The sequence below is a fragment of the Cynara cardunculus genome (assembly GCF_001531365.2).
Source record: "Cynara cardunculus var. scolymus isolate 2C chromosome LG 15, CcrdV1, whole genome shotgun sequence".
NCBI lineage: Eukaryota > Viridiplantae > Streptophyta > Magnoliopsida > Asterales > Asteraceae > Cynara > Cynara cardunculus.
In genome coordinates, this window is record NC_037542.1 from 5,678,760 (window position 1) to 5,690,857 (window position 12,098).

At 33.5% G+C, this 12,098-nt stretch overlaps 1 protein-coding gene across 3 annotated transcripts; it reads right to left on the minus strand.

The window, feature by feature from the left end:
- Positions 1–4,605: 4,605 nt before the first annotated feature.
- On the minus strand, positions 4,606–11,887 carry LOC112528400. 3 transcript variants are annotated; one of them, XM_025139420.1, is made up of 4 exons: positions 11,709–11,887; positions 11,506–11,587; positions 8,691–8,723; positions 4,606–4,920 (listed from the first exon to the last, which is right to left on the minus strand). In XM_025139420.1, exons 1-4 carry the CDS (start codon positions 11,787–11,789, stop codon positions 4,742–4,744), a joined length of 375 nt encoding a protein of 124 aa, XP_024995188.1. In that variant the 5' UTR covers positions 11,790–11,887; the 3' UTR covers positions 4,606–4,741. The 3 variants fall into 3 exon arrangements, with proteins under 3 accessions (XP_024995188.1, XP_024995187.1, XP_024995189.1); XM_025139419.1 differs by having other exon boundaries at positions 11,685–11,887; XM_025139421.1 differs by lacking the exon at positions 8,691–8,723 and having other exon boundaries at positions 11,685–11,887.
- Positions 11,888–12,098: the final 211 nt, after the last annotated feature.

Here is a 12,098-nt window from a genome sequence, read left to right on the forward strand (position 1 = left end):
TGTTCGTTTATGTTCATTTAGGCATGTTCGTTTATGTTCGTTAAGACTGTTCGTTTATGTTCGTTCGTTTACGTTCGTTTAACTTGTTAACGAACGAACATAAACGAACACGAACACATTGGATTTCTAAACGAACGAACACGAACACAATTACTTTCGTTCGTTTACTGTTCGTGTTCGTTCGTTTGTTCGGTTAAGTTAAACGAACGAACACGAACAAGCCTCCGTTCGTGTTCGTTCGGTTCGTTTACAGCCCTACTAATTTATCAATGGGTCGTTTACTAAACGCTTACGGGTAAGTAAATATTATGTCACATTATCTTAGCGGATGAATATAATAATGAGATCTTATCCGGTAAGAACAAGACAATGACTTACTTGGTAAGTGAGGGCGACGACTCTTACAAAGGTAAGCACTTACCGGGTAAATTGTTGTATAAGATACGTTTTGTTGGACTAAAACCTTACCCGGTAAGTAAATAATACTGTTAAATTTTACCGATAAACATTTACCGGATAAGTGTTTGATAAACAGCCCCTAAATTAGTTGGTATTACTCATAGTCTACTTAAGTACATGGTATTGAAAAATTATATATCACAGTAATATTGTATCATACCTATTATATATATATATATATATATATATATATATTATTAAATAAAAAATCAAGAATTATATTTAATTATTAATACATAATTGGTTTTTTAAAGAAATTTAATCATTTATTAAATTAACATTTTTATTGTTTTATTTGGTTAATGACTCGCTACTATAACGTTAATCACTTGCTACTTACTAGTTAGAGTTGAACGCATCCTCAACTCAAGTAATCTTAAGGGGCCGTTTATCAAATGTTTACCTAGGTAAGTGCTTACCAAGCCATATTACCTTACCGGGTGAATATGACAAGTACCAAGAATCTTACCCGGTAAGAGCGAAGGCAATGACTAAAAGTCTTACCCGGTAAGTGATGGCGACTCCTCTTACCACGGTTAGCGCTTACTGGGTAAATTATTACATATAATGTTGTTTTGGTGGACTTAAATCTTACTCGGTAAGTAAACAATAGTGTTGAATTTTACCGATAAACACTTACCGGATAAGTATTTAGGTAAACGGCCCCTAAGTCACTTACTACTTACTAGCAGGTTTGTATTAAGTCATTTGGACAGTAAATTATTTGGAAAACAGGTTATATTTATGTTAATGAATTTGTAATTAACTTCAACTTTTGAGATGTTTGTAGAAAACCGTACCAACAGAATTTTTTTTGGTACAAGTAACTCGTTCGAACTTTTTTTTAAGTCAAGTAACTCATTCGAACCCAATTAGGTTTGGGTAAATGGTTTTGAGTTATTCAATTTTTAGGGCTTTCAAAAATCCTTAGTAAAATACCATTGACAACAGTGAAAAAACACATAACTTGACAAAATTAATAAGCTTTCGAGAGAAAATATTTGTCTATAAATATGGAAACCATCCAAAAACACTTAAATTGTTAAGAATTACAACACGAAAGGCATATAAGTGGGTTGTCGAGAGCAGGGAGTGATTGGTCGGAAGCAAGTTGGGGGCAAAAACGGGAGAAGGTTGGAGACAAAAAAAAAGTTGAAGCAAATATGAAAATTAGGATTTAGAAAGTTAACTTTCGGGTGGGGCATTGTGCCCCCTACGCCGATAAACCTGTATTTTGTTCCTCTCCTAAATTGCAATATTTTTTAATTTGATATAATTTAACAAATAAGTGCAGAATATATAAATCTTAAAGTTCAAGTTATAGGGTCAAATCGCTTATTTTGATTAATATATGGCTAGGCTTTGCAAGTTAACCGTTGTGTTGGGCTTTTAAGTATGACAAACCTCACTGTTTTAGATTTGAGCAATACATTTCTTTAAATCTAACCATCGAATGTTGAACAAATTAAACTTTGATTGCTAGTTCTATAAACATTCAATCATACATAATATTGTATGTGCACATGGGTTCATGTGGTCTAACTCGCTATCTCGCCTTATGGCCCAACACTGGTCTTCGTCCGGAGAAGCTAGCCTAGTCCACTTTGCATGCAAGCTGTAGCTCCACTAATTCGGCCGAAAACACGTGGATCCTAATCGGTCTATCTTGATCCGGTTTTTACTCACAATCGGTCAAACCTGATGTCATCAGCACCAGGTTATTTCAAACTCAAATTAGCTCATGTTGAGCTTATTTTTGTTCAAATTTTCTTGCTAAATCTAATACGTTTAATTATTATTTGACTTAAAAATTAGCTTCTACTTCTAATTATAATGACTACTATTCTATTTTGAAATTGTTAAAATCCGTTCCACCATTGTGATAAAGTAATATTGTGGTGGTGGTTGAAATTCGATGACTTAGGGGGCGTTTACCTAATGTTTACTCGAGTCAGTGCTTACCAGCAAAAATCAACATTATCACTTACTTACCTGGTAAGATTTTAGTCAACGAAGTATGGTATCCTACGCAACAATTTACCCAGTAAGCGGTAACCGTGATAAGAGTTATCACCCTCATTTACAGGGTAAGACTCTCGGTCCTTGCCTTTGCTCTTACCAGTAAGATTCTTTGTCCTTGCCATATGCATCCGATAAGGTAATGCGACTTGGTAAGCGCTTATCAAGCATTTAGTAAACTGCCCCTTAGAGTCTCATTTGACTAGTAACACCCATATCAATACATTGAAAACTAAAAACAACCCAAATCGAGTCATAATTCAAATAATGGTTTTCGAATTACGCTAAATCTCCAGCCTAAACTTGAGTTTGAATAACATTGCTACAACTTTCGATTTTTCTAGATTTTGCACTGTTTTGATAAACTTTTAAGGGGTTTGTACGTTGAATTCACTCCCACAATTTTGATGAATCACCACTATTACGGTTTTCATCGAAGCTTCATCGAATTCACCATCCCCTTACTGATTGACTTTAGAAAAATTACAAACCATATCCCTCATCTTTTGGAAAACGATGTTCACCATTGTCTCTTATAAAGTATATATACATGTTTACACTTATAGCTTGTATTTCAATTTTGTATCCATTTTGGCCCTTCTTCCACTTTTAGGTTGTGATAATCAGTTATCAGTTATAAAGTTTGGGGTTGTTTTTATATAAATCAAGGTGGAAGGTCGAGGGGCTTGCTGTGTTAATGTGCCTAAAATGTTTTAAAAAGCAATCTCACCGCCTCAATTGTTTATGATTATTCTTTTACGAGATAATTGTTATTATTTCATGGGATTATGTGAAGAATTGAGAATATCTGCTTTTAGAAAGAACAAGTGAAAAACTTTTATTCTTTGAGTTAAAGAAAACATAATTCGGAGAAGGAAAGCCTTTAGAATTTATTCTGTGATTGTTGCCTGGATAAACTGTTGTTGTTCATCTTCACATCTTTTTCTCTTGAGATTGTTAAGTGAGTTTATTTTACGAACTTTCCTTATTTGATGTTGAAATTAGAACCGTATGGTTCTTTATATGGGGATGTTTTGATGCTTTAATTAGCATAATTGTGGGATTTTTGATATGTTATATCATATATTTGGAATAAGGATGACATATCAAAGAGAGGTGTATTTTGGTTATAAGAGTGACATATCAAGAATATATGTATGTGGGAATAAAGGTGACATATCAAGTAGAGGTGTATACCAGGATAAAGATGACATAATCAATGAAATATGAAATCTGGGTTTTGATCAAAGTATTTTCTGTTTGTCGCATCCTTGTGATGCGATGGCCTGAAGTTGTCGCATCTGTATGATACGGTGACTTGAGTTTATCGCATCCTTGTGATTCAATGAGTGGTGTTTATCGCATCCTTGTGATGCGAGAAGTGAGTTTGTCGCATCATTGTGATGCGACAAAATGAACTTATCGCATCTTTTTGATGCAACAAGTTGGGATATCGCATCTATATGATGCGATGAGATGAGGTCCTCGCACCAATGTGTTGCGAGGAAATGGGGTTGTCTCACCTATGTGATCCGAGGAAATTATGTTTTCATCTATATGATGCGACGAATTATATCAGAATATGTTAATTGAGTTATTGGGCTATTTGATGCGATAAATTGGTGATGTTTCATCATTTTGATGCAACAAAAGAGATTTGTGTTATTAAAAAGTTCAATATTTGTTACCGATTCCAATATGAGTTTATACATGTGATTTGCTGATTATTCACTCTGTAATAGACAACAAAGGATTTCTCATTAAACCTCAAGGTTTAACCCTCGTTTTTTGTTTGAAAATGTGTATTACATGTCAGGCACAACCGAGGATAAGGGGAAAGGGAAATTATGAAGAGTTACATTTATTTTCATGGAATATGAAATGATGTGTTATCTTCAGTTTTTGGAATACTTGTTACGTATAAAAGTTTTGTATAGGGATTTTATGGGAAAAAATTTGGTAGCTACTTTGTTCTGTAGCTTTTGTAAATAGTGGTACCAGTTGTGTAAATTATATTTCTTGATATACGGAAATATATGTTTATATGCAAATGTGATTATGGAGTATTACATATGTATTTCATATTTATTCAAAGAACATTCTCATAAGCTTCATTTGTAGTTTCAATAGTCAAAACAATGCCATTGCATATTTGTCGATTAATCAATGTGGTTTTGTGCATTACTTAACCTACCAAAAGTAATTTTCTACATTTACATTCCATTGTATACAAACTTCTTGTAACGTGCAATGTATAGAACAATCAAGTATTTAGAGCACGTAAAAACCGTTTGACATTGAAAATTTTCTTGGCCATGTGCTTGTAAATCGTAGCAACTTCAAGTTTCTTTCCACATGTCTTGATTTCTCTCGAATATTTACTCGTAAATGTAAATATTACCTTCTTCTCCATCACCATTATCTCCATCGACTCCATCTCTCCTATCAGTTTTATAAAAACAAATTTTCAGTTCATTGGATAATTATTTGACCTATATTATGTACAAACTCAACAAGAACATCAAAATTAGATTTCAGCTTCATCAAGTAAATCAATTTGTCGATTATGTTCATTTCTCAAGTAAGACCATTTGTAGCACTTATGGGTACAACTTTGACACAAGAAATTCACTATAGTAACCATGTGATAGTGTTGCTACTTTGGCTAAAGCTTATAGTCAAGTATATAATGTCAAGTCTAGACACTTATGTAATATCCAGAATTTTGGTAAATGAAGTTTCAAGTTGTATGTGTGTTTTTATCTTAAGAATAACAAAGTTTAAATATCTGGAAGTTTGGGTATGTATAAGTGTATATTGGGTCAAGAAAGGAGGCCATTTGGAAACTTGCTACACTCCTTGACCATGAAGAAAACGCCCCACCATGAAAATTGGACAAAAATCGGAAACAGTAACTGAGGCTAATTGTGAGACGTCTTAGGCTGCTTGGACCATAGTCACCCGAGTGTGTGGGGTGGGGTTGAGAAGTCATCGTGCATGTAGTGTATGTCGTGTTATGGGGCCAGGCGACCTAGTCGTGCGCCTTATGCTGCATGAAGAGCCACCCACAGGCAGTGTCCGTGCGGAGAAATCAGGTCGGGCGACGTAAGGGTGAGGCGCCCTATGTCGCCCCAAAGCTAGCCCGAGCCATTTTTAGCTTAACTAGCTCCAAAATTGTGAACCTCTCCTTATCTTCACATCATTTCTATCTCATTTATCTTTCCTCTCATTTGGTCCTTGAGAATTTGTTTCACCATTTTGAAAGGGTTTAAGAGCATTTAAAGGATTTGGAGCTAAAGATCAAAACTAGTGGTTTAGGGCTTAACATATTCATCTTCTTGAACCACCTTTCACCATTGTTGACCTAGTTTTGGGGGGTGTTCTGATTTGTAAGTCCATCTTAATATTCTAAACCTTTATTCTTATTAAAACATTTCGTTTTAACCTCCTAGAACAATCCTTTTGAGATATCTTCCATATTTTGAAGTTTTGACCCATTCTGGGAGATTTGGGTGATTTAAGATTTTTGGCTAAGGTTTATATGGATTTGATTTTGGGATTACTTTTGGTACATCTCTAGGCTTGGTTAAGACTCATATAAAGTTTCTAGAGATGGAAGTTTGTGGATATAAAGCCTTCATCATTTAAAAGTTATAAATAGGTTTAGAACCTAAGTTTAACTTAACCTAGCAAGGTGAGTTCAAGTTGATTTCTAAAAACTATGTACATGCCAAAAATGTCTATTTTGATATATTGAATTTTTTCCTTGATGTTAACCAAATGTGATTATTATTTGATGAGGTTTTCATTTTTGTACAATGGGTTTATAAGTCTTGAGAAATGTCTGTATTTGGGATTTTTAGACATTTTGATAACTAAATCATAAGTGTGGGTTCTTTTAATAATTTATCTTATAATGGAGATTATTTTGGTGTTAATTCATTTTAGTGTACTTGGTTTAAAAAATGCATATTGTTACATAACGGGACACTTTGGAAATATAAATGGTATGATTTCGGTTTGAAAATGGTTTGTCCCAACCAACGATGGTTTTTGAGCTAATCATGTCCTTAGGCATGTGTTTTCATAAACGTTGGTTAAATACATTATATTGATTATGATGACTTTTATTTAATAGTCAAATTGAGTTGATGAGCTTTGGCTCGATTTTTACTTCGATGAGTTGGGGGACATTTGTTTGGTTTAATTGTTTCATGTTGAGCTTTTGGAGTTATATGCATATATGACATAAATATTTAATAAGTTACATGTTTTTAGTGTATTGGTCATTTAGTTGGAATTATCTAATTTAGACTATAATGCATTCGATCCATAGGCGTATGAGTTAGTCATGTGTTAGTGGTCATGACAATATAATGGGGTTGATTCCGGGACTACAAGCACTATGGGGTTGGAACCCGAGGCCTTTGTTTTGAGGCTTTTGGCCTAGTTGAGTAGACACTAGGGACATAAGACTAGAGGTGCTACCTAAAAGGGTAGGCACGGAGAACCATGCGCCTTAAGGTGTTACTCATGGGGGTAGGTACTAAGGACATGATCCTTGTGGTGTTACTCCTAAGAGTATGCACTAAGATTATTGAGTCTTGAGGTTCTATCCGTGGAGGTAGGCACTAAGATATTTGTTGTTTAAGGTGTTATCCATTGGGGGTAGACACTAAGTATGCCGACCCTTAAGATGTTACCTTGGAGGTAGACACTAAGGTCAATTGAATCCTTGAGGTGCTACTTGATAACATTGATGTGTGGCTTATTTTGTGATCGCCACTTTCGACAGAAATGGGTCTCCTCTGTCAACGATAGGTGTTAGTTTTGGATAGTATATCATCCATATTTTAGTATTATTTTGGGTTTGGAGAGTAATCTGTTAATCCCCTCTCACAGTGATTTGATGATGATTCTTTTTAACCTTACGAAATGTACTATCTCTGTATTCAGCTTCAACGATCATCACTGGGTCTGTTCAGTGATTGTTGAACATGTATTGTAATTCCTTCAGAGACAAGTATTCTTTAGGAAGACAAAACTCACACCACAAAACCTTCAACGATATCGAAGATAGAAGCTGAAGATAGAGACAAGCAAGTTCGTGATCTGATGTGGTTTTTCAGTGATAACAAGATCGTTTACACAAGTGTTAAATATACTCAAGATTCAACAAACACTGATGAGACCTCCAGCGTTATTCCAGTATCAGCTATCAAATGAATCTTGTTGAACAAGATTAGTTTTTATCTTGTCCTTCTACACACAAATGACAAATCCATACCTCTCAAAGTAAAATATTGTACAGAGTCACTCTACTGATGTGACGAATGCTAATTAGAGTCAATAGAAAGATTTAGCAATTCGGGGGGCATCATTCATATGTTGGAGATAATGACTGTTTTATTGGGGTTTGGTAGCAACCATCCCTCTTTGTAGTCTTGTATAAGATTTGGAAGATATTGTATTCATGTTAAAATATAGATTGCCATTTTAGGTAATCAATGTTGATTGATAGAAAGGGATTAAATCCTTAGTTGATGTACTTTTAGATATTTTAAATTAGTCGCTCTTTTCAAATTTGAGGGAGTTACAACTTAGGTCATAGCATGATTTGTGAGTTAATCACGAATTAGGTGATTTCGGTTGAATTTGTTCCATTACAACAAAATCCATCGGACCACTTGACGAAGGGGTTGGCTAGGGACTTGTTTAATAAGTCGGTTATAGGGATGGGATTTAAGTCCATCTAGATCTCCACAGATGAGATACCCAATTCACTTCTAATACAACGAAAAAAAATGGAAAGTCATCAACGAAAATGGAAAGAGAGGGATTCAAACCCTCGCTTTCTCTATAGTATTGTCACACAGCTGCCCACCTAGACGCCCTGCTTTAACTTCCCCAGCCCCAACTGATCAACCATCTTTGTGGGTTAGAAATTGAACTCAATGCGAAAGCTCAGTTTTAGAGATTGAAGCACAAGTTAACCATCCCAAGGTATATGCTTGGTACTACAAGTGAAGGAGGCTGAAAAAGTCATACTTCTTAATTGTTCTCTTGTGAAAGTGCATGATGAAAGCGGAAAAAAATTTAGTAGAAAAAATTGTTATTAGTAAAAAAAATGAGTGAATTGAGCAGGGAAAAACGAGTAGAAAAAAGGAGCAGAAAAAAAGATTATGGAGCATTAATCAAAAGAGAAATCGAACCTGGAGAAGCTATGGAGAAAAGAGAAATCGAACCTGAGCGACAATGATAAATCAAAAATCAATGCAATGTAGAAGGAGATGTGTTGCTATTTTATCATAATAGGGTTAAAGGATATATTTGAGATTATGAAATTAGAATATTTCATTCCATCAAAATATCACCTTATTGCTAAAGAATATTTAAATTCCTTATTTGTGTAATTCAATAGATTTTGAAGATTCCTTCCCTACAAAAGAATGAATCAAACGAGAGAATGAAATTTGGTCAAGGGAATTCAACATTTCATTTCCTTTAGATTCCTCTAGAATCTGTGAACCAAACGCTACCTTAGAGGGTCATTTAAATTCACATGTATGATATTTTCTAGTACTCAAATGGTTTGAAGGGTTTAATCCATAGGACACCAGAATTGTCGGGTATTTAAAATGTATAATTTACTAAGATGAAAATTCAATCTTTTAAATATTTTCATTCATGCATGAGTTTGTTTTCCTATATTAATTATTGTTTTTGAACCATGGATTGGAACTAAAATGGGGGAGGTATGTTGGTGATTTTAGTGAAACTATTAATTCATTTTAGGTAATTGAATTCATAATAGAATAATGGGGTTGGTAGCGAAGCTACATCACGAGCTAGGAGGTGTAAAGTGCACACTCGTGTAAGCTAACTAGAACCCAAGATTATTGGATGGATTTGTATGGCAAGTTTCTAAGTGGTAGATGGCAGGTGCACGGGTCGTGCTTGGACACGGAAGGTTGCACGGGTCGTGTACTTTTTCACTTGAAAAGAGCACAGGTTGTGCGTTTATCGTCAGTATGCTATCAACTGATCAGCACTGATCGTGCATTTTTTCACTCGAAAAGAGCACGAGCCGTGCGTTTATCATTAGTTTGTTCTCAGTTGATCAGTATTACATCAGTTGATGGGTACATCAACTGATGGTTGGCGACTGATGGGGTTATCAATTGAGGGTTTCAGCTGATGAGTTGTGACTGATGGGGTAATCAGCTTATGACTTTAGCTGATGGTTTTGCTTATGATATATTATCAGGTGATGGGTTTTGTCACTAACGGGGTCATCAGCTGATGAGTTTTCACCTAATGGTTTTCCCACTAATAAGTTATCAATTGATGGTTTTCATTAGTTTTGTAATTGATCTATTTGTAATCATCCACTACTTATTTCAAGTATTCATTTCCATTTAAAGGATAGTTATTTCCAGCATTAATATAGGAGCGGTTACGATTCTCTAAGTTAAAAAAGAAACGATTTTTGTCGAGATCGAGATTGAAAATTTGAGATTATTCTCGAGTGAATTTCGTGACACCCAGTCAGAGTTAGGTCAAAATAAGGAAAACAATATCTCAGATGATATCAAGTTATTATCCAAAATTTTAATCACTTATTGTTTCTCACTTTTTCTAAAAATTCCTCCAGAATAATTCAAACCTAAATCCTAAATCCTAAATGTATATGTGATAAAATGGATAATCGGTCTTTGAACTCAATGCTTGTATGCCATCTTGAATTCTATTTTCATCATTTATTGTCGTCTATTTTATTTGTTAGGTATCTAATCATTTGAGAACTTCATATATTTTAATAATCCTGAGAACTTATATCTTAATGTATTGTTTCACATGATTTTTCTCATCTAAAACTAGCATCTAATGTATTTGTTGAAAATATATATTTATTTCACAATGTGTTTGCTTCATATGTATACAGTTCATAATGTAAAACTCTTTTACGTATAAAGGTTCATATTGTATAACAAGTACATGTTGGAAAAAAAAACACATTATGAAACAAGTATACACTAATCGATATTTGATATTCTTGTATCAACTTTAATTTTTTACTATAATTTAACATAAAAATATTAATTTATTAACTAGTATTAATATGATAACTTTTTAATTGAAATATAGATTAATTATTAAAATATGTAATAAAATATTAAACAAGATATTTTACTTTAATTTATATTTTTGATAACATAATCATAAAAACGGGTTATATTTATATTTGCAGAGGATTTTTTCTAACATATTTTTTTAAGTTATTTTGTAATTATTTATAAAATTAACTACAGATAAAAATAATTATAGTATCTTATTATACTTATAGATCATGTTATTTTTTATTATATTAATTTGTAATATCACCATAACTTTTTTTCTCACACAATATTTTGTCTATATATAAGAGGGCTTCTTTTGAGAACCAATGAAATTATGACAACCTTGAAAATTAATGCATCATGTGTTATTTCATATGCGTTTGTTTCATCTAAGACTAAAGTTTAGAATATCGATTAACACATATTTGTTTCACCATGTATTCGTTTCACAACATGAAACCTTTTTAGCTTGTTTGTGAAACAAAGTTTACATGTAAAAAAATTCAAATTGTGAACGACATACATATAAAGCAAACAAATATATGTTCAATAATACAATAAATGCTAGCCTTAGATAACAAATTTTTTTGTGAAATAATATTTTAAGATAAAAGTTCTCACAGTTATCATTATATATGAAGTTCTTAAATGATTAAGCTCATATATATACACGATAACGGAAAAGGAATCCAACAAGTGGGACCCCCTATTTTTGTATCTCTACATCTACACCCAATTGGCTGTGCTAAATTCACAACGGCTAGCTTTCTCCAATGGTGGAAAAACAAGCCCTTAATTTCTATGCCTAACACTAATATCTATTTTCAATTGAAATGAAAATCTAATTTACCAACTCAAATTTTCATTTAAACTTTAACCATAAAATCAAGAAATCTTGAAAACTTACCATTCAATCTGGAAACGATGCCTGCAACTCTATCTTCACACTTTTTGCATCCAAAATCCGCCAACAAAACCACTTCTTGAACCTTAATAAATTAAGCCATTTACCGTATCATCAATTTACCCATTATACCAGGTTAACTAAGAACAGATTATAACGTATATATAATTAAACATAATTACTAGAGGGAAGGTTAAGGATTCAACGGAGGCAAGTGTAGTTGAAACTTCGATCAACTTGTTTGACTTTTCTTCTTCTTCTTCCTCGTTCTTCTTCTTCCTCCTCATTCTGCTACCGTAATTTGTAAGGGTATTTGGGTATGTATGTTTTGTTGTACCATGGGAAAAGGGGAATCCTATCTATCTTTAAGGTAAGGGTAGGGTTTGCTTCAATGGTGAAATGGTAAATTACACAACAAAGGTACAACTTGTAATGCATAGAGTATGAGTTGCTATATATAGCATTGATTGTAAGGGTTTACCAATTACCATCATATGAATGTCAAATATGTAAACTTGGTGGGACCCCACCCCACCACCATGGATGTAGATGCATACAAAACAACAACAATGAAAGATCAATTTCTTGAATATACA